The sequence below is a fragment of the Nannobrachium achirus genome (assembly GCF_963921795.1).
Source record: "Nannobrachium achirus genome assembly, chromosome: 3".
NCBI classification, from domain to species: domain Eukaryota; kingdom Metazoa; phylum Chordata; class Actinopteri; order Myctophiformes; family Myctophidae; genus Nannobrachium; species Nannobrachium achirus.
In genome coordinates, this window is record NC_137812.1 from 52224807 (window position 1) to 52247921 (window position 23115).

Below are 23115 nucleotides of genomic sequence, written 5' to 3' on the forward strand. Positions count from 1 at the left end.
AAAAGTCCTGTGCATTGCCGTAGTGGTTGGACAGCATCTCTAAGATCAGTAAGGCACAGCATCATGGCTGAGGCTATTACAGTGAACATATTGCACTGTGCCTGTACTCCTGACTTTCTCAAAGTGTCGACGAGGCACTGTTAGGTCAAGACCCTGCACCCTGAGGTCCATGAGATCCCAAATAAATTAGGGAGGAGAAGTCAAAAAGAGATGGGAGGAGAAGAGAGAGAGAGACTGAAAAAAAAAAAAAGATCATGTCCAACTTCTAAGCATTTGCGTAAGCACTTGCCTTATCACTCTGGGTCTTTGCGTTTTGGGAAGAAGGATCAGAGAGAGAGAGAGAGAGAGAGAGAGAGAGAGAGAGAGAGAGAGAGAGAGAGAGAGAGAGCGAGAGGGGGAGAGAGAGGGGGAGAGGGAGAGACGAGTGTGGCAAATTAGCTTGGCGCTAAAGGGGGCCCTGTCTGATAGACAGAGTGCGCTGAGTGCTAACTGCAGATGTCGAGGGCTCATTTACAAAAGCCTGGGCTCTCTGCTCACTGCTGCGCTGAGTGAGCGGAGCTGGCCCTGGAGTGACTCGACAGCGCTGTTCCCTCACACATGTGTATTGGTGCTCGTTTCTCCTTGGCCCGGCCCGGCTCGGATGGCCACGGCCCGGGCCCGGCCCTGGCCCCCACTGAGAGGAGGGAAAGGAGGAGGAGAAGAAAAGGAGGGAGAGAAGAGAAGTGGATGACAGTTTTTTTTCTCTCCCTGAGCCTCAGCCCGGGGAGTCAGGCGTTTTCGCTGACTGGTGTTGCGAGCGCGGCCAGCTCTTCTGTCAGCACTTTCCTCTCCTTCATCTTCACGCACACAGCCTCCATTAGCTGGCCAGCAGAGGGGATCTGCAGGGGGAAGGAGAGGAGGGGAGAGGAGAGGAGGGATAGAGAGAGAGAGAGAGGGGGATGAAAGAGACAGAAAGAGGGGTGTAGGGGAGGTGGCAGGGGGAGAGATGGGTTAGAAAGAACGAGGAAAACAACAACAGGAAGAAAAAAAGGCAGTGTTTTTAATACCTGGCAGTTTTTCTTGTCTCAAAAGAAGGCCTGTTTGCTGGTTTCTTGGTGGGCCAGACAAGGGAGACTCACTGGCAGATTGGGCCTCAGGACTTTCTAGAAACTTTTGAGGGACTGTCTTATATCAAAAACCCCTGAACTCTATGTTCAGGGTTTTTGATAGAAAAGCATTTCTGAAAATAGATTACACAGCAGCTGCTTTACAAAGGCATAACAACAAGTCTGGCATGCCACTTTGTTGTGTCCTCAGCTTCCATGGATGATCACTCAAAACACTTAATTTGCTGAATCAGTGTTTCATGTATTGTACAGTCTGTCCATTGCATTGCCTTGGGACCTGTCATCCCCTGTACCATGTGTGTTAGCAGGAGGGCATGTCTCCATGGGAAAGTGTTGAGATATTCCTGCAGTGGTGTCACCAAGACACAGTTGGGTGCAGTTATTGGACCGTGGACATAAACAGATTAGTATTGTACTTGTACACATACAGCAGAGGATTATTTTCCGAGAGGACTGTGGTTTCAAACCAGGGCAACACAGGAAGGAAACCTGACAAAGGGGAGGGCCCGCTTTAAAACCACATCCAGAATCCAGAAGTTTGGAGTTCTCCTTGTGTGTGTGTGGTTTCCTCTGCTGTGTGTGGGCGAGGAACAGAAGGAGGCAGGAATGGAGAGAAGGAGAGAGCAATGAGAGAGAGTGAGGGAAAATAAGACTGAGAAACTGAGAGGGAAGGGGCCGTCTTCACCTCTGCACTCCTGTTTTTTTATTTTGTTTCTTCTGAACAGACACAAGGACTTCCTGGTGATTAGTGCAGAACGATCAAAGGCACACATACAGGCAGGATCACACATAAATATTCACACTTCTACACGGAGCTGGGCAAACAAACCCTCAGTGACTTCCCCAAGTCACATGGTCAGAGATGAGACGTGGACCTAGCAGACTCGCTATGGCATCGGAAATATTACGCTGTATGATTTTTAAACTTTTACAGAAAGGATTGCAAAAACATAAGGCACTGTCCGAAATATCTGGCGAGAGACTGGCACAAGTCAAAAGCAGGGGAACAAGGAAAAGTTTTGTTTTTTTAATCTCTGCCAGGAAGTAATGCATTCGCCCCTGTCAGTGTATGTATTATGTCTGCAGCCAGTCTTGCAATCTGCAAGGCTGATCAGCGTAATATTTCAGGGACGTCAATTGGGTATGGCAGGGGTATGCAGCTGCCATAACCTGGGTCCAGGGGGGAAATTAAAAATTACTTGCGACCGAAGGTCGCATATACTCTGAAGAACTGTGTCGCTTGAGTGACCTTCCTTCCGTAACCTCTATGATGTCAGTGTGATGTCAGCAAGTTGTGACATCACTTCCTGTACAGGGCGGCTACACGAAATGTGGATAACACTATATATGGAGATAGTCCAGTCCATCATGTCATATGGGACTACCGTCATAGAAAGTAGCCATTGTTAGGCCGGAGTCAATGGCTGTCTGTCTGACTGTCTGTACAGGAAGTGATGTCACATGACATACTTTTTATGTAAATATGGGGGCGTCTGTGTTAAGAACGTTTCGTTGTCAAGCTCAACGTCGGGCATTTGGACCTATACATGGAGAAATGGAGCGAATCTGTTTGGCCTAAACATGGAGATGTGGAGAACACTATATATGGAGATAGTCTAGTCCAATATGTCATATGGGACTACCGTCATAGACAGTAACCATTGTTAATCCGGAGTCAATGGCTGACTGTCTGTACAGGAAGTGATGTCACATGACATACTTTTTATGCCCATATATGAGTCCTAACATGGAGATGTGGATAACACTATATATGGAGATAGTCTAGTCCAATATGTCATATGGAACTACCGTCATAGACAGTAGCCATTGTTAGGTCGGAGTCAATGGCTGTCTGTCTGACTGTCTGTACAGGAAGTGATGTCACATGACATACTTTTTATGCCCATATATGAGTCCTTCTGTACCACATCTCCATGTTTAGGCAAACTCCACACAGAAAGGCCCTATCGCCAACCCAACCTAGGGTGTGAGCGATAGGGCCTTTCTGTGTGGAGTTTGCATGTTCTCCCCGTGTCTCCTAGGGTTGATACCCTCACAAAAACATGAACAAACTCCCCCCCAGAATGACAACAACTAGAATCGTCAGAGAAACGCTGTGGTTGACCAGATGGTCAAGAATTGGCGCGTTGCATGTCACCCTGAGGTCGCATTCCACCCTCAGGTGTCTTACTAGTAATTATATTCTCCCCATCTTGACAAAATGGTATATTCCCAGGTTCCGCAGGTCAGCTGCACAGGTGCAATGCATTATTGTTCATTTTGGCACGTTTACTAACATGCCAAGTTTAGCTGCACTTGAACAACCGTTCCAGGCTGCCATATCCAGCCCAAGAAACCAGAGAAACCCGGAGAAAAAACTGACAAAACCCGATTTTCCACACATGAGCATTCCCATCTTTTACATACCCTAGCTTTTGCTGAACTGACGCCACTGTAATATTTCTTGCGCCAACTGACGGCAGGAAAATCTGTTGATAGCTATGTCAACTAGTACCCCGATGCTATGAGATTAGTGTCCTAACAAGCTAATTACAACATTTTCTTTCCCTCGTATGGGACGTATGGGATGTACAAGAACTAGCCAATCACAGACATGCACATTTTAACATTAGATTAACAACACAATTCAGTCTTTAGCCCCTTTTGCAAATTAACACCGTCCATATGGAGGCTAAATTGATTGCATTTGTTCCTGTATCTGCAGAAACCCATAGTCATTACACATACAATCCTCTTCCTGTCATCTAGTTACTGTCCTCACAAGACATGGTTTCAGTTTGCCCTAGCATTCTGTCCATTATAAATAACACCCTCACCACTGGTTCATTTCCACCTGACTAAAACCCAATCTGGACCCATCGTTCATAGCAATTGAGACCTGGCTATCTATTAAAATGGTAAATGGTGCATTTATGTAGCGCTTTATTCCGAAGCGCTTTACATAGATTGTGCATTACACTCACCCATTCACACACACACATTCATACACAGATGGAGGAGGAAACCATGCAAGGCACCAACCAGCACATCAGGAGCAATTAGGGGTTCAGCGTCTTGCTCAAGGACACTTCGATACTAACTTGTGGTTCTCCATCCGGCCACTCTGAATGTGTGAATGTGTAAAAATAAGTACAAAGAAAATAAATAATTACAAGAATACATACATATACAATACATATTCTCATTTGTATAATTTAGATCTACAGTATTGAGCACGGGGGGGGAGGGGGGGGGGGGGGCAGTTAGGGGTCTTGTAAGTGTCTTGCTCAGGGACACCTCAACACATGGGGGTCAAGACTGTTACCTGCAAGTGGTGGACCTGCTACGGATTCTGACGACCCTGACGATCAGATAAATTATCTGAAGATCCCGAAGAACCCAACAAAACTAGTCATGCTAGTGCTACACAGATCTACATCAGCAGCTCTCCTTTCTCAACGGTACCCACTAGGCGTCACGCATCAGTCAAGGCGAGCCTCATGGCTAAAACCGAAGAGTGGAGGGCCTGACACGGTACACTGCCAACCAACATCAGGCGAACACACACAACTGGGTGACGATACCACTGGCTGATACTACACAAACGAACAAACAAACCTCAACACACTGAACCCGATACCGGTAGGTTCCGTACGGAACCATTGTTTACTTAGATATGGAAGGATGACCTCCCACTTGGGTAATGACGCCCCCTGGCGATCATTCAGAGAAACTACTTCAGCTCCCGTACTAACGTAGGTAGGAAGGGCCTGTCACTCAAACCGGAGTGACCCGCCTCCAGGCTATATAAGCCCCCGGAGGCGGAAGTAACATCCTCTTAATACCACTCTCTGCCACATTCAGTGAAACAGAGGGGCATTACGTGGGAGGTCATCCTTCCATATCTAAGTAAACAATGGTTCCGTACGGAACCTACCGTTTACTGTCAATATTCCAGGATGACCTCCCACTTGGGATTCTTAAACTCCCCTCTAAGCCACAACCTACTCTCATACCCCCACACACCCCTCATACGGGTGAGCACAGCCCAAACGGGCGTGACCCATCACCCAGAAGGTCCCAGGCCCACCGGACCTGGGTGTGAAGGCATGAGAAAATAAAGAGAGACCCTGACAGACCGAAGTCCGCCTCATTCAACTAAATGAAAAGGACAAGTCCGCCTTATAAGTAAGACACACTATATAAGGAAAACACAGGGTCCCCCCAAAATACCCCAGGTGGCTACATGCCCACCTGTGGGAGGGGAAGATCCGACTCCTCTATGACGTAGAGGAGGCAACTGCACCCAGAACCGAATGCGCTAGCGAAGAGGATTCGATATCCAGGTGATAGTAGGCTGCAAAGGTAGAAGGCGAAGACCAATTCGCCGAAACACAAATCTCCTGAACGGAGACTCCCTTTGCCAGTGCCCACGAAGTAGCCACACCCCTAGTGCTATGGGCTTTAAGTGCCGCCGGCACTTCCACACCCGCACTAGAGTAAGCCAGCCTAATAGCATCCACAATCCACCTCGAAAGAGTGGGTCTAGACACCGGCTTTCTGACAAGAACATTGCCCATTTCTACAAAGAGCTGAGAAGAAGCTCTAGAACCAGCAGTCCTGTCACAGTAGGCCTTCAATGCCCTGACAGGACAAAGGCAATTCAGCCGTTCATCCTCCACCGAGACAAACGGAGGAGGATGAAAAGCCAGAAGAACAACAGGCTCCTTAGGAACCACCATGTTCTTAGGAACAAACTTAAGATGAGGCTTGAGCAACACCTTGAGATCATTGTTCATAAACTGCATGCACTCCGCAGACACCGAGAGAGCTTGCAGGTCACCAACTCTTTTAGCCGTGGCCAAAGCCAGCAAAAGAGCCGTCTTGAAACTCAAAAGTTTCAAAGGCATCCCTACAAGCGGCTCAAAGGGAGCCCGACATAGGCCCCCTAGAACCACCTGCAGATCCCAAACTGGGAACAAAGACCTAGTCACCGGCCTCAAACGTTCAACTCCTTGCATGAACTTGATGACCTCCGGGACTTTAGAAGGTGCCTTGCCCGCCACCCCCAGGTGACAGGCATTAATAGCCGCCAAATACCCCCTAAGGGTAGAAAATGCTAGACCACTTCTCAAGCGGTTCTGCATAAATTCCAGAATTTCCTGGGCTGACGCCACATGAGCCACCACAGGTGGAACACGCGACTCACACCAGTCCTCAAAGGCATTCCACCTTCCATCATAAGACGCCCTCGTAGAGGGCGCCTTAGCACTCTGAATGGTATCAACCACTTCAGAAGAAAAACCGGCTGCCAGCAGGTTTAACCTTTCACGTGCCAAACCCACAGGTCTAGGACCTGCAGGTCTTGGTGGAAGATCTCCCCCCTGGCCTGACTCAACAGGTCCCTGCACTGAGGCAGCTGCCAACCCGGTTCGCAAAGGAGAGGGGCGATCGCCGATCTCCACGTGCCCTTGTAGGGAGCCACCAGGAGCATCTCCAGACCGAACCTCCTGACTCTCTCCAGAGTGGGTCGGATTAAGTCGAAGGGGGGAAACGCGTACAGTAGACCTCTCGGCCACGTGTGCGCTAAGGCGTCCAACCCCAAGGGTGGACTGCCCTTCACCGCGAAGAACAACGGACACTTCGTATTCTCCGCTGACGCAAACAGGTCCGCCACTGGCTGACCAAACTTGCGAAAAATCTGGCTCACCACCCTGGGGTGGAGAGACCAATCCTCGTAGCGAGGACCTCCCCTGGACAGGAGATCTGCTCCGCTGTTGAGGAGACCTGGGACGTGTGAGGCCCTGATCGACTTGAGGCGCGACAAGCACCAAACCGTCAATTCTCGAGCCAGACGGTCCAGTGGCAACGACGACAGGCCCCCCTGTTTGTTGACATAAAACATGGCCGTCGTATTGTCTGTCCTGACCAGGACGTGACAATGCAAAATCCAAGGCTCGAAATGCTTGAGCGCCAGGAGTATAGCCATCAACTCCAAATAGTTGATGTGACGACCCCTCATCTCCAGAGGCCAAAGCCCCTGCGCTGTGCGCCCCTCGAAAGTGGCTCCCCATCCACTGAGACTGGCGTCTGTCGTGATCGACTTGTGGGAAACCACCTCGCCAATCGAGACTCCGCTGGTGAGGAACCCCTCCACCAGCCACGGAGACAGGGCGATCGCGCAGGAAGGGGAAACCGTAACCTTCTTGTACTTCAAGGAGGGCGGGATCCCGAGGGATAACATCCATCTTTGAAAAGGTCTCATATGAAACCTGCCCAAACGCAACAGATGTACTGCGGAAGCCATCATTCCCGTCAGTACCATGCAACTCCTGTAAGTGACCTCCTGGCCCACTTGAAAGGAGTCGAGACATTCCCGAAACCTGTCCACCCTCTCCTCTGAGAGACGGGCCGACATGTCGGATGAGTCCAGAAGGACCCCAATGAATGTAAGACGACTTGCTGGAGTCAGCATGCTCTTGCCGTGGTTGACTATGAAACCTAAGGCCTTCAGGTGAGCCAAAACCACTTGTGTGTGACGCGCCACTTCGTGGGCGGAGCTCGCTGAAATCATCCAATCGTCGATGTACGTCGCCAACCTGACGCCCTGCTGTCTCAGCGGGGCGATGGCTGCTTCGGTCACTTTCACGAAAACCCTCGGGCTCAGTGACAGACCGAAAGGGAGTACTGTATACTCGTACAGGCGACCCTCGAAGGCGAACCGAAGGAATTTCCTGTGTGGGGGATAAATCTGGACGTGCTGATAAGCATCCTTCAGATCCACTGAACAGTGGAAATCCCCTTGCCTGACCGACCGTAACATGGTGGGTACTGTTAGCATCCTGAAAACGTATTTCTTCAGGTACACGTTTAGTGCCTTTAGGTCCAGGATGGGACGTAGCCCCCCCCCCTTTTTGGGCACCAGGAAATAACGGCTCCAAAATCCCATGCGGGATTGGGTCCTGTCCAGCTCCACTATAGCACCCTTGCTTAGCAATGAGCTGATCTCTTCTCTCAAAAGACTTGCTTTTAAACCACGTGCTCTGGTATGAATAACCCTGCTCGAAAGCGGGGGTATATCTGCGAACTGTAACCTGTAACCCCTGGTTATCGTTCGAAATACCCAATGGCTCGGGTTGCATAACTTCCACTGGCGCGCACAGCGTGCTAGCGTGTTTTGAGCGAGAGAAACCCCACCACTGTGCTTCCGTGACGGCGGAGCTTTTTGTCGGCCGGACCGGAAGTGGGGAACCTGCGTATCCGTATCCGGAACGACCGGATGCGGAGCGCAAGGGTTCAATAGGCCGCATGGCGGAAACACCTTCTGGTTGTACCGCTTGACTAGCGGAGCTATTTTGCGGCGGGACCGGAAGTGGGGAACCTGCGTATCCGTATCCGGGACACCCGGATGCGGAGCGCAGGGGTTCAATAGGCCGCAAGGTGGGAACACCTTCCGATTGTACCGCTTGACTAGCGGAGCTCTTTTGCGGCCGGACCGGAAGCGGGGAGCTAGCGAATCCGTATCCGGTGAAACCGGAAGCGTTCGGTTTTGGCTCGATAGAGCGACAGGAAGAGCAAAGCGATTCGACTGATAAACAGACTCGCCCACAACTAAAGCATTCTCCCCTGACAGGAGAGGAACTTTTACGTTTAATACCTGCTCTAAGGCCTTTATGCTTGTCCCTTGACCCGGGCTCATAGTAGGCCGACAGAATTTCTGACTCAAGGTTAAATTCATAGCATCGCTCACGCGAGGGAAAATCCACTCGCGCGCATGAGGAACCATATAATTGTTTGACGTTAACATTACTGGTTGCTGATAAAACCTCTGACTGATTAAAGAGTCCTGACGGGACTCCATCATTCTTACAGGAGGCATGCATAAAGGATTCATATTGTCGACGCGAGGGATATCCCACTCGCGCGCTTGAGGAACCACATAATTGTTTGACATTAACATTACTGGTTTCTGATAAAACCTGTGATTGATTATCGAGTCCTGACAGGACTTCATCATTACTACAGGAGGCATGCACGATGGGGTCGTCTGTGCTAGTGCGAGAGAGTTGGACAGAGACAGACTTTGTTCTTTCAACATGTTTATTGTCGACACAGGAGGCATCAAAATTAACATTTTCATTTCCCCGACACGGGGTACCGAAAAACGCCCTCGTTTGGGGGGAGGGGGACCGAGAGACACCTCGGACCCCCGCCCCAGCACAATTCCCCTCTTCAGAGTGTCATTTGCGCTGTCCCCTACCGCGGCCACCGCGGTATGAAGACTGCTGCCTGCCATCCTTGGACGGGCGGCGCGGCTGAGCGCGCTCGGGAACCACAGCCTTGCTGCGGGGCCTGTCAGGCGCCCTGGCTGCAGAGGCTCCCCTGGAGGAAGACGAGTGCTTCTTAAAAGAAGCAGAGCGGCCCCTTTCCTTGGCGCGGGAGGAGCGGGACGTCCTCCTAGCTTGCTGCGGTTCATCCTGTGGCACTGTGGTGGACTCGACGATGTCCTTAGCCGCCTTGAAGAAGGTAACTCTACCCTGCAGCAGCTCCAAGCCCCCACCCATGAGGGTGGTGGGACTGTTCTCCATGTTTATGAGAGACTTGTACATCTCCCCGCGAGGACCTAGAGGCTTCTCGCCCACGTCCCTCTTAGGCTCGAGGTCGACATAGTCGAGCCAGCGGGCTCTCTCAGACTGGAGGTTGTAGTCCATGGACCTGCCCATCCACTTAACCGCATGCCAATTGACCTTCAGCATGATGTCAAATAGAGTGTTCAGTTCAGCTGTGCGCTCCCCCTTGGGCAGACCTTTGACCAGGTCCTTGGTGGAAGCGAGCAAGAGCTGGATCAGATTTAGGTCCTTAGCGGCCAGAGCAGCGGACCGGTAGGCGTTACGAGCCCTGTCCGACTGTAGCTTGTCCTCCAGGACAGTGAACCCCGGCGGGTTGGTGCCGACGGGGCCAACAAACGGCCCGTTTTTAGCCGTGCCTACATCTTTGTACTGGGGTCTGACAGAACTCAGAAAAGATTGTGCCAACAGGTGGTCCAGGTTAGGGCAGGTGGACATGCCTGCCTCCGCACCGCCCACCAAATCCAACACAGAAAAAGGCAGCTTCCTGGGGTCTTTATGTGTCTTCCATGAGGAATGGAGGGCCTTGGTGAAACCTTTCACCAGCGGCAGCCTGGAGAGGACATACGGGGCGGGAACCGAAGGCTCCTGCCCGGGCATTTCATCATCATCCTCGGCCTCTTCAGAGGGGAGAGGAGGTGGCAACTCCTCTCCAACTCTGGCCAGAGCTCTCATGTAGACTGTGAGATGATCCAGCATTTCTGCTGCAGAATCGACGTCCTCTGCTCCCGCTTCACTCGCTTGACTGGCGGGTGGAGGGGCAGTGGTGCCTGAGGAGGCCTGGGAGCTCCCTGCGGCGTCCAGTTGACGTGCTGGAGCCGCAGGGGCATTACCTTTCACAGTGACCGTGAGTCGAGAACCCTCGTCATCGACGGAGTCCTCCTCCTCCTCGGCCGTGTATCCAGAGTATTCAGAACCAGAACCCTCGCTCTGACAGGAGCTCAGGTCCGACTCTCGCCTGAAGGTCTGGACTGTTTTGGTGATGCTCACGTCGAGGGGGACGTCCCCGACGGTCACATCCAAGCGTTTCTTTTTGGGCACCGCGCCCGAAGGGGAAAAGGCTACCGGAGATTTCGTCTGGATGTTAGCCTTCTTGGTCGCCTTCTTAGCGGCGACTTCACCAGACCCGCCAGCTCCAGTGACAGTGGAGCTAGCTGCGGTCGGTTGCGCGGCAGGCGGTGTCTCATGTAGCACGGCGCCATCTTGACTTGGAATGGCGCGCTGGTTGCCAAGCGGATCTCCGGAAGGCAGCGCCGCACCTTGACCAACGGTGCGGTCCGCCTGGGGAAGGAAGGACTGGGCTGTGGGGTTGAGAGCAGTGGACCCACCTGGTGGAGCGCAGGCCCCGAGGCCTGCCCTGGCTAGGTAGAACCGGTGTATCAGTACATCGCGGTCGTAGGCCACGCAGCAGTCACAGAAAGGTCCTGCTCTCCCCTGAGGACTCAGTGCAGAGAAGGCGTGTGCAACGCCCATGCAGCCGACACAGAGATGGTGAAGATCCTGTCCGTCGATGAGTCCTGGACAGCCTGGACATTGCCTCGGCAGGAAGGCCAGAGGATCCATGGCGAAGCACTGTAGATAGAGTTAACCAGAAGCAGACGAGCTAACAAGCTAACGGCTAAGGCTAGGCCACGCTTGATTCGGGCAGGGCCTGAACAAGCGGTAAGCAGTGTAGCTAACGTTAACAATAGCAGACGAGCTAACAAGCTAACGGCTAATGCTATGTCACGCTTGCTTCGGCGGAGGCCTGAACAAGCAGTAATAATCCTTTGTTATAAAAGGAAATAACCGTCGATTTAGGACGGAACAAGAATAAGTATTCTTAAGTACGGGTTAATTCAACACTCGCCAGTGGGCGACTCCAATGCCACCGCTTTAGGCTAATGCGCGAAGAATAATAATACAAGGCTGAGTTTCAACTTATCTGAATGTGATATCGCAGAGAGTGAAAAGAGGATGTTACTTCCGCCTCCGGGGGCTTATATAGCCTGGAGGCGGGTCACTCCGGTTTGAGTGACAGGCCCTTCCTACCTACGTTAGTACGGGAGCTGAAGTAGTTTCTCTGAATGATCGCCAGGGGGCGTCATTACCCAAGTGGGAGGTCATCCTGGAATATTGACAGTAAACTTCTGTTTCCAAGGCAGCCTCTCTACCCATTCAGCTAAAGTTGTCCCATAGCTTCCTCCTACATCACAGCGCTTTTAAACACATAATGAGCAGGAGCAGATACTGAGATGTTCAGGCAGGGCCATTATGGCAATTCCAAGAAAACAAAAGGTTATTGGGTCTTTGCCACCAGGGCCCCTGTAACTTTATTACAGAATTTTTAGAATAACCTGCCTGAGGATATTGGTGTTCTCTATATTCTATATTCAGTGTTCTCTTTAAATCACTTCTTAAAACATACTTTTATAAACCTTATAAACCTTTATAACCTTGTATAACATTGTTTTGAAAGGTGCTTTATAAATAAAATGTACTTACTTACTTACTTACAAAGTTCCGCTGTTAAAATAGGGCCCTTAAGTTAATGTCCGTGCACATTCTTTCCCCCCTTTTCTCTATCAATTTAGTCATTGTGCCAATTAACCCTCCTCACACATTTCTGTGTTGCCACTGCTATCACACCCAACTGGCTATCCTGCCAGTGAGGAGCGGCCGTCCTCCCGCTAAATAATAATATATGAGTTGCAAGCGCAGCGACAATGATTGCCTTTCCCACTCGGTTTGCCTTCCCTAAACAAAGCCAATTGTGTTGGTATATAGACACTCGGCCTAGCCAGATACACTGCGGTGCCTTCCAAACGCTACACTCCATGGTGGTGGACAGGTACCGCTAGCAGGTACTGCCAAACGTAGCAATCAGTCTGGATTCCAAGGCTACACATTCAACACCGTGCAAGCTGTCTTCACTCGGTCTTTAGGCCCTTTCACTGAGAATTTAGAATGCTGATGATCGTTAAAGCAGAGAGAAAGATGGCGAGATGTAGATAATGAATGTAATTGAGAGAGAGAGAGAGAGAGAGAGAGAGAGAGAGAGAGAGAGAGAGAGAGAGAGAGAGAGAGAAAGAGAGAGAGAGAGAGAGAGAGGGAGGCAGACAGACAGACAGTATCATGGCTATAGCCACCTATGAGGTCAAAAAAGTCTGGACCTCTGTAATTATTTAATATATATATATATATATATATTGGAAATGTCTCCTTTCAGTGTCTGCCTGCAAGATGTGTGTGTTGGTGAAGGAGCTGGCATGGCCCCTCCCACCCAGTGCTCCACTGACTGGGGTGAAACACTGACAGATATCAAGCATGGCGTAGGCAGCCTACTGCGTGTGGAGCAGGGTAATCTGTCAACTCCATGGTCAACTCTCACCACAGGAGCTCAGTCAAATCACAGGGATTAACCCATTAAGACCTGAGGCCAACTCTAAAAATGCCTTCTGAATCAGTAGTTCTCACACTTGCCGTGCTGTGAGCTTGTATATCTGCTATTTTAAAAAACATTTTTTAAATAGCCAACAAAATATCTAAAATAAAGCAAAGAAATCGACATTTTGCAAGGCCAAGTCCCAATCTGTAATTTGTTTTGGAGCTTTAGTCAACTTTTTCTTGAAAAACGGACACTAAAATAAAAGGAATGTTTCGAAAATATTTTATAAAAAAGATTAAGCTTCATATATGTGTTTTTATTCAAAAATGACCACAAAAAGCGTAAAATAATGATAAAATAATAATTTTGGCCATTGTCAGGCCGACTTTGTTTACGTCCCTCCTACTATTCTTCCCTCCTTCTATTCTTTAATATGGATTGATAAGGGATGTAAACAAAGTCGGACTGACAATGGCCAAAATGATTATTTTATCATTATTTTACGCTTTTTGTGGTCATTTTTGAATAGAAACACATATATGAAGCTTAATCTTTTTTTATAAAATATTTTTGAAACATTATTTTTATTTTAGCGTCCGTTTTTCAAGAAAAAGTTGACTATAGCTCCTTTAAAAAGCGTTCTAAACCCATGTTCCCGTTGTTCAACATACAGCCAAACAGTTGAAGAAATATCCACAATTTACAAGATTTTATGTCAAATGAATTCATAATATATATTCTATTTGTTTGACCAAATGAAATACTTCTGAAATTATTCTTTATTATTATTATAGGGCTTGACATTACCAGCCACTTGATGCAGAACAGCAGTGAAAAGTTACAAGCCAAGCGAAAGACATCTTTGCCTCTACGGAATCCAAAAGTCATGGTGACGAGAACTTTAATTAAATTTACGCATTTTAAGTAATCCACTTAAACCTGCATCGTGTCAGATGATCGTAAGCATCTGTTTATTTAAAAATGAACTTGTCGATTGGCTATTTTTTTTTAATTCTGAAAAGTTGCATATTGTCGTTGTCGGGTGTCCAAAACCGTTTATTTTGTATTTATAATTTTTTAAATAATAAAACTAGTGAAAACAGCCGATCTACAAGCACACAACGTTGTGTGCTTGTATAGATCAGCTGTTTTCACTACTTTTGTGCGACAGCCTTGTGTGATGAAGCAGTGCTTTACCTTGCGAAAAAAATTACAAATTTGAAACTTGGAGATACAAGGTTTCTGCCCGACAGTGACAATATTATGAGATGACCGACAAAGGGACACAAGGTTGAAAGTGGTTAAGTCATATATTTAATAAATATCTAACTAAAGTAATGGTTTAGTCAGACAAGGTTTCCAACAGGGACGGTATTTTGTGCAAGTACTCACGTTCCCATGCATGTATGCACAAACTAAGACACGCACACACCCACCTCTTCATTAGAGAAGAGCCTGAGACCCTATGGGCTGAGAATGTGTGTGTGTGTTATTTGTGTATCGGTAAGTTTGTGTGAGTCGTTGACAGTGTCTGGGTGTATAAATGGCTCTACAGTATGTGTGTGCCTGTGCATCTGTGTGTGTGTGTGTGTGTGTGTGTGTGTGTGTGTGTGTGTGTGTGTGTGTGTGTGTGTGTGTGTGTGTGTGTGTGTGTGTGTGTGTGTGTGTGTGTGTGTGTGTGCAGGGAGTGAGTCCCAGTGCTGGGCGCATCAAACACACAGCCCTGCTCCTCAGAGAACCACTCTAGCACGGTTACTGCTGAGACATCTCCCTATGTCTGCATGGTCCCCCAGAGACACGCACGCACGCACGCACACACACACACACACACACACACACACGCACACACGCACGCACGCACGCACACACACACACACACGCACGCACGCTCGCACGCACGCACACACACCTAATCAGCCTACTCCACTTAGCACTTGGAACGCTACTAACTAAGCAAACAAACTCACTAAAATAGAGACAGAGCCACTCAACACAGGGCTCTGTGGGACAGCAGCATCATTAGAAGGAAAACAACATGGATGAGGCACCGTACTGTTATACTGGAGGAGAGGACAGACAGAGGATAGGGCATGACAGGAGAGGACAAAAGAGGACAGGAGAGGACAGACAGAGGATAGGGCATGACAGGAGAGGACAAAAGAGGACAGGAGAGGACAGGGCAAAGCAGAACAGGAGAGGATGGGACAGGACCAGGAGAGGATATGAGCTTAGAGGACATGACATGACATGACATGACATGACATGACATGACATGAGAAGCGGGGACAGGACTGGGAAAGGACAGGACAGGAGATGAGACAGGACAGATCAAGACAAGAGAGGAGAGGATAGGAGAGGATATCACAGAACAGGACAGAATAGGAGAGGACAGAACAGGAGAGCACAAGATATATATATATATATATATATAGTTATATTTTCCTCTACAGCCATTCCCTCTATAGGTCCCCTGGGACAGTGCTAGCTAAGCTCTGATACACCTGCTATCCTAAATCCCCATGAGTCCCTTAAGGCAGTTGCTAGCGACTATAGTGCTACTCTACTGCTGATTTAGCTGGGCCCCCTGTCCCCTTTGGCAGAGCGAGCTGGCGTCAATGCAAAGCTATACGGTGCCTGGCTGGCCCTTTTCTGCAGGAGGCCCCCCTGTCCCCTTTGGCAGTGCTACAAGAGCTACGCTAACTTACAGCCATTACTATTCAACAGGCCCTGCAGAGAGGACCTTTTGTTAGCTATGATTTCATTAGCACGCTCAGGTGCTGAACTGACAGGGTAAGCCGGTGAAACTGACAGGGTGCTCCTGTGACTGTTTCTGTTTGTGCGCTTGCATGTCCCGGTCTCTATTTGCGTGCATGTGTATTTGGTGCCTGTGTTTGTGTGTATGCAATGCATTTGTGTCCGAGTCTTTGTTTGTGTGAGTTTTGAACCTGTGGTTGTGTGTGCATGCGATTGTGTGTGTGTGTGTGTGTGTGTGTGTGTGTGTGTGTGTGTGTGTGTGTGTGTGTGTGTGTGTGTGTGCGCGCGCGCGCGCGTGTTGTGAACCTGTGTGGCATAAATGTGTGATCATACATGTGTGTGTGTGTGTGTGTGTGTGCACACGTGTGCCTCTAAGGTGAGGGTCTCTGTGCAAAAGGTGTTTTTATGAGCCAATTAAATGACATTGGTATTCTTTGGCCCCGGGCGCACCTTGAGGCTGGGAGCGGGCTCAACGCTACAACACTCCTGCGACCGCTGTCAAGGTAGTGTGGTTATTGTAGTGGCATCGCGTATGGCATCTTTTTCTCTTAACCGATCGATCATCCCCCCCCACACTCCCCTCTTGTCTTCTCTCTGTCTCTCTCTCTCCCTAGGAGCAAATTAACGCAATTGATTTCAAGGGCCCAACTTGTGGTGGATGTCTAAATGATGAGAGAACTAGATGGTGGAAGGAGAGATGGGAGAATTAGAGAAAGTGATAAGATAAGAACAATAGAGAAGTATAAATACTGTAGATACATAATGGACGGACGGACAGACAAACAGACATGGATGGACTGATGCATACAGTGGATAGAGAGCAAGAAACAATTGTGGAGGGGACATCAATGGAGTCAGAGATGCATGTAAAGCTAAATGGAAGACAGGGTTTAGAATGTTTTTTTCTTTTTGTAATGTATTTTTCTTACTTACTTCAGCACTTTATAAGTGTTACTCAATTATTCACTGAGCCATGTGTCTAGTATTTACATACTGTATGTAAACCTCACACAAGTTCAACAAGTTCAATTAAATGCATTGCAGATGTAGAGGCTTTACTTTTTGTGTAACTTACCAATGCTGAACAGCACCAGAACAAGACAAATGTATTAACAAATGCTGGATGGAAATACACACACGTCCTGCAGAATGACCAAAAGTTTCTGACCACTAGTAGGTCAGAGCACAAACTTTCACACAATATATATTTTTTTATAAATTGTGATTTTTTTATAAATTTGTGAAAAAGAAACAAACTAAAAAAGTGCAAAAATAAAACAGGTGAGAACCACGACCACTATCAGCCAGTTTGATGGTAGCGTTCACGATTCTCCTGTTCTGTCTTTCTGTCCCTTTCTTCCTGCTAGAGATGCTATCTTCAATCTAGGCCACCATTCAAGGTAACAGGGGAAGTAGTTACTGTACTTTTCATGATCACAGAGGGAAGGGGGAAAAAACAGCTCTCTGATCTTTGATCTTCTCACTTTTGTTTGAAAATCAAATTTATCAAACGGGGGAATAATGAAACAACACAAACAACAACACCACGAAGGTAGGGAAAGAGGGGGGGGGGGGGAGCACAAAGGCACCCTACTATAAAGACTTGCATTTGATTATCCCCGATAATGAATATGTCACATTTGCAAGGAGGCGCTCAGGTAAAGAAACCACCAATGCGCCAACGAGACCCTATTCTCTCTCTCTTCGGTAATTACCTTCCCCTTCAGTGGAATGGTTCCCTCTCTCCCTTCTCCCCTTCAGGCCACAGGAGACTGATATGAAAGGGAATTGGACACTTGGGGCCACAGATACTGTAATTAAAACAATCTCTCCTTTTCTTGATACGTTGTTTGGGCGTGGGTGGGGGTGGGGGGTAACATTCAGGTCTGTGTGCAACCTGCGTTTGTTAGGGATCTGACCTAAATACACCCCTAAGATTAAACACACACAGGAACGCACACCGGGTCTTTGTTTCAGGGTTCACACTCATTAGGCGTGGAGAATGAGGTGATTGAGATGATCAGGGGTTGTGTGGGAGGTTTAAATATAGCTGTGATAGCTGTTTGTGATATCTATATAAAATAAATACAAGCTTGTAGGTTGTCTGTGGATAGACACCAGCATGACCTGTGTTGTGGTGCATTGTATTGAGTATAACTTATGACAACTGTGTATACCAGTGGTAGGAATGAAAAAGAAGAAGGCTCGAAACTTCACATCCATGGTGTAAAGCATACTGTACATGGGCAACTGGCGGCCCCCACCTTCACTTAATGCGGCCCGCAGGTTAATACCAGAATACTGATATATTGTTGATTTCAGCTGTTACAATTCCAAACATGACCTGCTTTAATTCCGTCAGTCTATATTAGTAGCTTAATGACTAGTATAGTAGTATTAAAATGTATGTTTTATGTCCAATGTATTTGTACAGTATTTAGGTTCATAAAGTTAACATCAGTATATAATTAACACATATGGTGCCAACCCCGAGTTTCCCGAGTTTGTATTGGTACCACCGCTGTGCCAACCCCGAGTTTCCCGAGTTTGAGCCGTTTTTGAAGAAAAAAAAATAGTATTTTTTTCAAAAAAACATTTCTCAAAAATGTTTTTGGGACCTCCAGAAATGTGTTAGGCATGATCGCGATCGCGAAATTGCATGTTTAACCCCCATACCAACCCATTCTTTCAAACATGGCAGCCATGTTTGTTTACATCTGAAGAAAACATAATAGCTGATAAATCATGAATGCCTGAACGGATTTCCAAGCGGATTTTTTTGTTTGAAAGCTGTGAACAGTGGGCACACACGTGGTGCATCATCTAGGCATGGGCGTGCAAGATCCGTGCACTATAAATTACATGGAAGTCTATGGAGACCATGGCATCGCGGGACATTGAAGAGAAAAAAATCATGGCACCAAAAAAGTAAAATGCGTTTGACATTAATCAAAATGTTACATTTCAGGATTCCAATTAAAAAATAAAAAATAAAAATTCAGAGATTCCAATTCAAAAGAAGCAAAAATAGCTGATCTACAAGCTCAAAACACATTCCAGCACGATGCGTTTTGAGCTTGTAGATCTGCTATTTTTGCTTCTTTTTTCCTATACTTTTTTCCATACTAGAATGACAATGTAGGGCGTAGCAATATGCAATGTGGCCCTCTGGAGTGAAGGTGGAAATATAGTGGCCCTCGCCATCATCAAAGTTGCCCAGCCCTGGTGTAAAGGAACCAAAATAAAACGTTTTAACTTTTGGAAGTGTGCAGTGTGCAGACCTTGCTTTTCTTTATGGATTCTGACCTCAGCCCAGCACCTGTTTTTTTAGTGAGAGGATGAGTGTGCTTTATTGTTATTTTCTTAGGAATAAAAAAATAGAACACCACCTCTGTATCTCTGAACAGTGGCATAATAAACTTGGCACCAGCACACTTCCCACGAACAACATGGCTCATTGCAAACGTACTGTACTGCAAGACAGGCGAGGCTCTGCCTGCAACAACTTCCCCAAAAACAAGTTGAAAGATTTTGCAGATCTGCAGTCTGCACAGTGACAGAAAAACAGAGCAGGCCTACTCCCTGTTGACAGTGAGGCATTTTTGCCAAAGCCGATACTGCTCCTGCCTGCAGCAACTAACCCCATAGAAACATCTTTGTAGAGGTACACCTCTTGTAGGGGTACAGTGAGCATGACAACAGAGCATACTGGCCACTTTGCAGCATAGCTCTGCTGTCAAGGCGCTGTGCTTGAGAGATGAGGCTGACGACAGTGGCTTTGCTTGCAGCAAGTGTCAGCATACAAATACATAACACCTCTGTTGTGCCTGTCTGGCGACATGGAGTGTGCTGGATAAATCGAGAGCAGACACCTGATGTGCAACAGGGCTTCATCAGCAATGTGCTGTATTGTACAGCAGGACTGGTACAAGTGGTCCTGCCTGCATAAACGTCAACAGACAGAAATGGTGTCTTGTCTCAACAGATACAATCAAACCGATAGGTCAGTATTATAATGCGAGGGGCTTTGTTAGAGTACGTGTTGTACCTGCCTGTCTGTGTCCCTTTTATGCTCATATGGAAATCCCTGTGTCTGTCTGTCCATGTCCATGTTCTGGACAACCATATATCATAAAGCATATCCGAAAGACTCAGTGGCGGAGTTTGAGGTCAATCAATCTAGGAACCCATTCGGTAATAAAAAAGAAATAAAATAAAAAATCTCCTTTGTTTTTGCCTCTGGGGCACCACGTCCCTTTTTGTACAGAAACATCATCCATGCCTTACACCTTACTGTCTGTATGTGTGTGTTTAAGGTGAAATCTAGAACCAAAAGTGTGTCTGCCAGCTATAACTTGGTCGCTTTAACTCTATGGTTGGTGGCGACGACAGCACTTCTTTTTTGGATCCAAACTTTTTTTGGGTTACTAATACACAACCCCACTGTCACCTACCCGCGACCCCAGTTTGGGTCGGGACCCATAGTTTGAGAACCGCTGCTATAGTGTATACATGTTGTCCGTCGGTTTCACCGTAAAGAACGGACTGACAGTATACAATACTAACAGTATCACCAGACAGTGTCTAGTATCGCTAGTCAGATAACTAGATAATGAGCTGAAATAGGTAGTGCCATTTCCGTAATGAGTGGGTGGTGAATGCTGAGCCACGACCTGCTTAGCATTATAATCCTCATAATAGCAACTCTAAACACACTGGCACTCAGTGGCCCCTGGGGGCCATCTCCACATACTAACTGCCACCCCCGCCCCCCCCAAGTACCTACTGTACCACTGTGCCACTGTCACATTTACAGTACAAAGGCTCAGCCCGAGTCCCCACCGCAAACATTATTCACACACTCAAACAACACAGAAAAACAAACACACATGTACAGACAATCAGAGAGTGGCTGATTTAATTACCCCAGCCATTAAACGAGGCTTAATTAGAGTCGCTTTCCATTCAGAGGGAAGTTGAGGGGGACTCGGAGCTGTTCCTTTGTCATTACAGAACTGTAATGAGACACACGCGCACACTCACACACACACACACACGCACGCGCACGCACACGCACACGCACGCACACACAAACCCCCTCATGCTGCAAACGACACCAACAATAGAAAACTTTCTCACTGCGCTGGCACTGTGAATCCTTTGATATAGTTAATTTAGAACGTTAACGAGTCAAAGCCCTAAGGAGGCGGCAAGCCTGGGGAACAAGCCTGGAAGAGATGTGACATCAACAATGTCTGTTTTTAGCTCCATAGGAATTAATGACACTCCTAGTCCCATAAATGAACCTTTTATTTTGCTGAAGTCATTCTAGCATTTGAAATTACAAGCAGCAGCATTATGTGGGGCGTCCGGGTGGTCCAGGGCTAAAGTAACTGGACACCACCATTGAGAATGGGGTTTGGGTCCTCTCCGCGGTGCCTCCAGCTTGGACGGTCACTCCAATGAACACAATTGGCGGTGTCCACTGGTGCAGTGGTTCTCAACCTTTTCAGGCCGCGACCCCCCAAAATATTCATATTTTAACTGGGGACCACCCTCCCCACCCTCCCACCCTGACGAGCAATAAGAGTTGAGGCATTACATTTTGTATAACACGTTTCTATTGTGAAAATAGCAGATCTACATGCTCACTGTGAGCAAATTGTCACGTGCAAAGAAGCAGCTGGCGACTCCATGTTTATTACAGGAGATATGTGGTTGTAATGTCACAGAAGAGTACATCATCCTCGACCCCAAGATTGAAAGGTAGGGGTTAGCAGTGACAGGGATGGACCACTATATTACTAGGGATTAGGGCTGTCACGATTCCGTTTAGAATCGCAAATCGAAACCGAAATTGACGTTCGATTCAGTGAATTGAAATCACAACCCGAATCGCAATTCACTTCCGTGCATGAAAATGTAAGTTGTTAGGGCATAAAACCCAAAGTTTATATTGTTTATGTTAAACCTTTTGTTATTCTCAAACTCATTTGTTATTCAAATAAAAGTGACTTATTGAGAAACAAGTAAGACAATAGCTTAAATGTCTTGACAGCTCTCAGTGCCGAAAAGAATTGTTAAAAAATATATATATATATATATCCTATATTGTATCGAAAATCAAATTGGCTCGAATCGTGACCATAGAATCGAAAGTTAAATCGAATCTTGGATTAGGCATATCGTGACAGCCCTACTAGGAATGCTAATGGATGGAATTGGTAATGACTACATTGGGAGAAAGATGAAAAAGAAGAAAAACAACCGAAAGCACAAACAAGCTGGCCATATATGTATGGATAAACGAGATGACTGGAGACGCAGATTGAGGGCTCATCTGAGGACGACGTAGAGAGAGAATTAGCAGACTAATTCATATCTTGCCAGTTGTCTAATATGCACCCCTTCATAGGCCACTGATGAAAGACATTGCATTATTGCACTCCGAACCATGGCTGATTGCATCTCCCTCGCCAATTAGAAGCGCTCAGCGTGTTCTCCTATATGTCCAGCATGCTGCAATGTTTGTGTGTTTGTTATGCTATGCCGGCTGATGGGGAGTGATGTAGCTCTCCCTGGGGTGTGATTGGGAGTTAAATATTAGCAGGCCCTCCGTGTCACCAGTGCACCAGTAAACCAAACCAACCTGCTCCCATAAACATCTGAGCACAGTCGATGACTTCTTAAATGTTATTGTGCCATGAGGCTTAGACAGACCCCGCTAGCTTCAAGCGTACAGTGTGTGTGTGTGTATAAAATGAGTCTGAAAAATGATCTAAGGGGGCAGTGTGCATGTTCAAGTATATGTATGTGTCTACTTGCTCGTGCACGGATATGGGCATACACACGTGCGTGTATGTGCCCCCCCCCCCCCCTTCCCTCTTCATTACTGGCCGGCTGGAGAAAGCCAGTCATTTCCCTGGCTTCATAAAGACTCTGCCCATTAAATCCTACCTCCAGTCAATAATTAGGACTCTACAAATAAACCAAAGGCAATTAAATCGATGCTACCCGGGGTCCCGCGTCTTGGACCCTGTGGCTCTTGCGGACACTCCATCTTCCAGCCGTCTAGGCCCTTTATTTGTGGCGGGTGGGTTGTGGCCGGTGGTGGAGCCCTAGAGTACGGATCAGTAATGTACCACCCTCCTACACCCACTCCAAACCCCCTATCCTCACCCTGCCCCGGCCACATCACCGTTATTAGACAGCCGTGATGCCAGGACTAGGCCTGCCTATAGCGGCTCTCTACTGAGGGATG

At 47.6% G+C, this 23115-nt stretch overlaps 1 protein-coding gene across 1 annotated transcript in view; it reads right to left on the bottom strand.

The window, feature by feature from the left end:
* Positions 1-760: 760 nt before the first annotated feature.
* cntln (centlein, centrosomal protein) overlaps positions 761-23115 on the bottom strand; it is a gene marked incomplete at its 5' end in the record, with an annotated part of 179643 nt that continues 157288 nt past the window's right edge. Inside the window, one exon of the mRNA XM_080722659.1 lies at positions 761-878. Coding sequence (XP_080578785.1) covers positions 768-878 — 111 coding nt within the window. The 3' untranslated portion in view covers positions 761-767. The remainder of the gene's footprint in view (positions 879-23115) is intronic.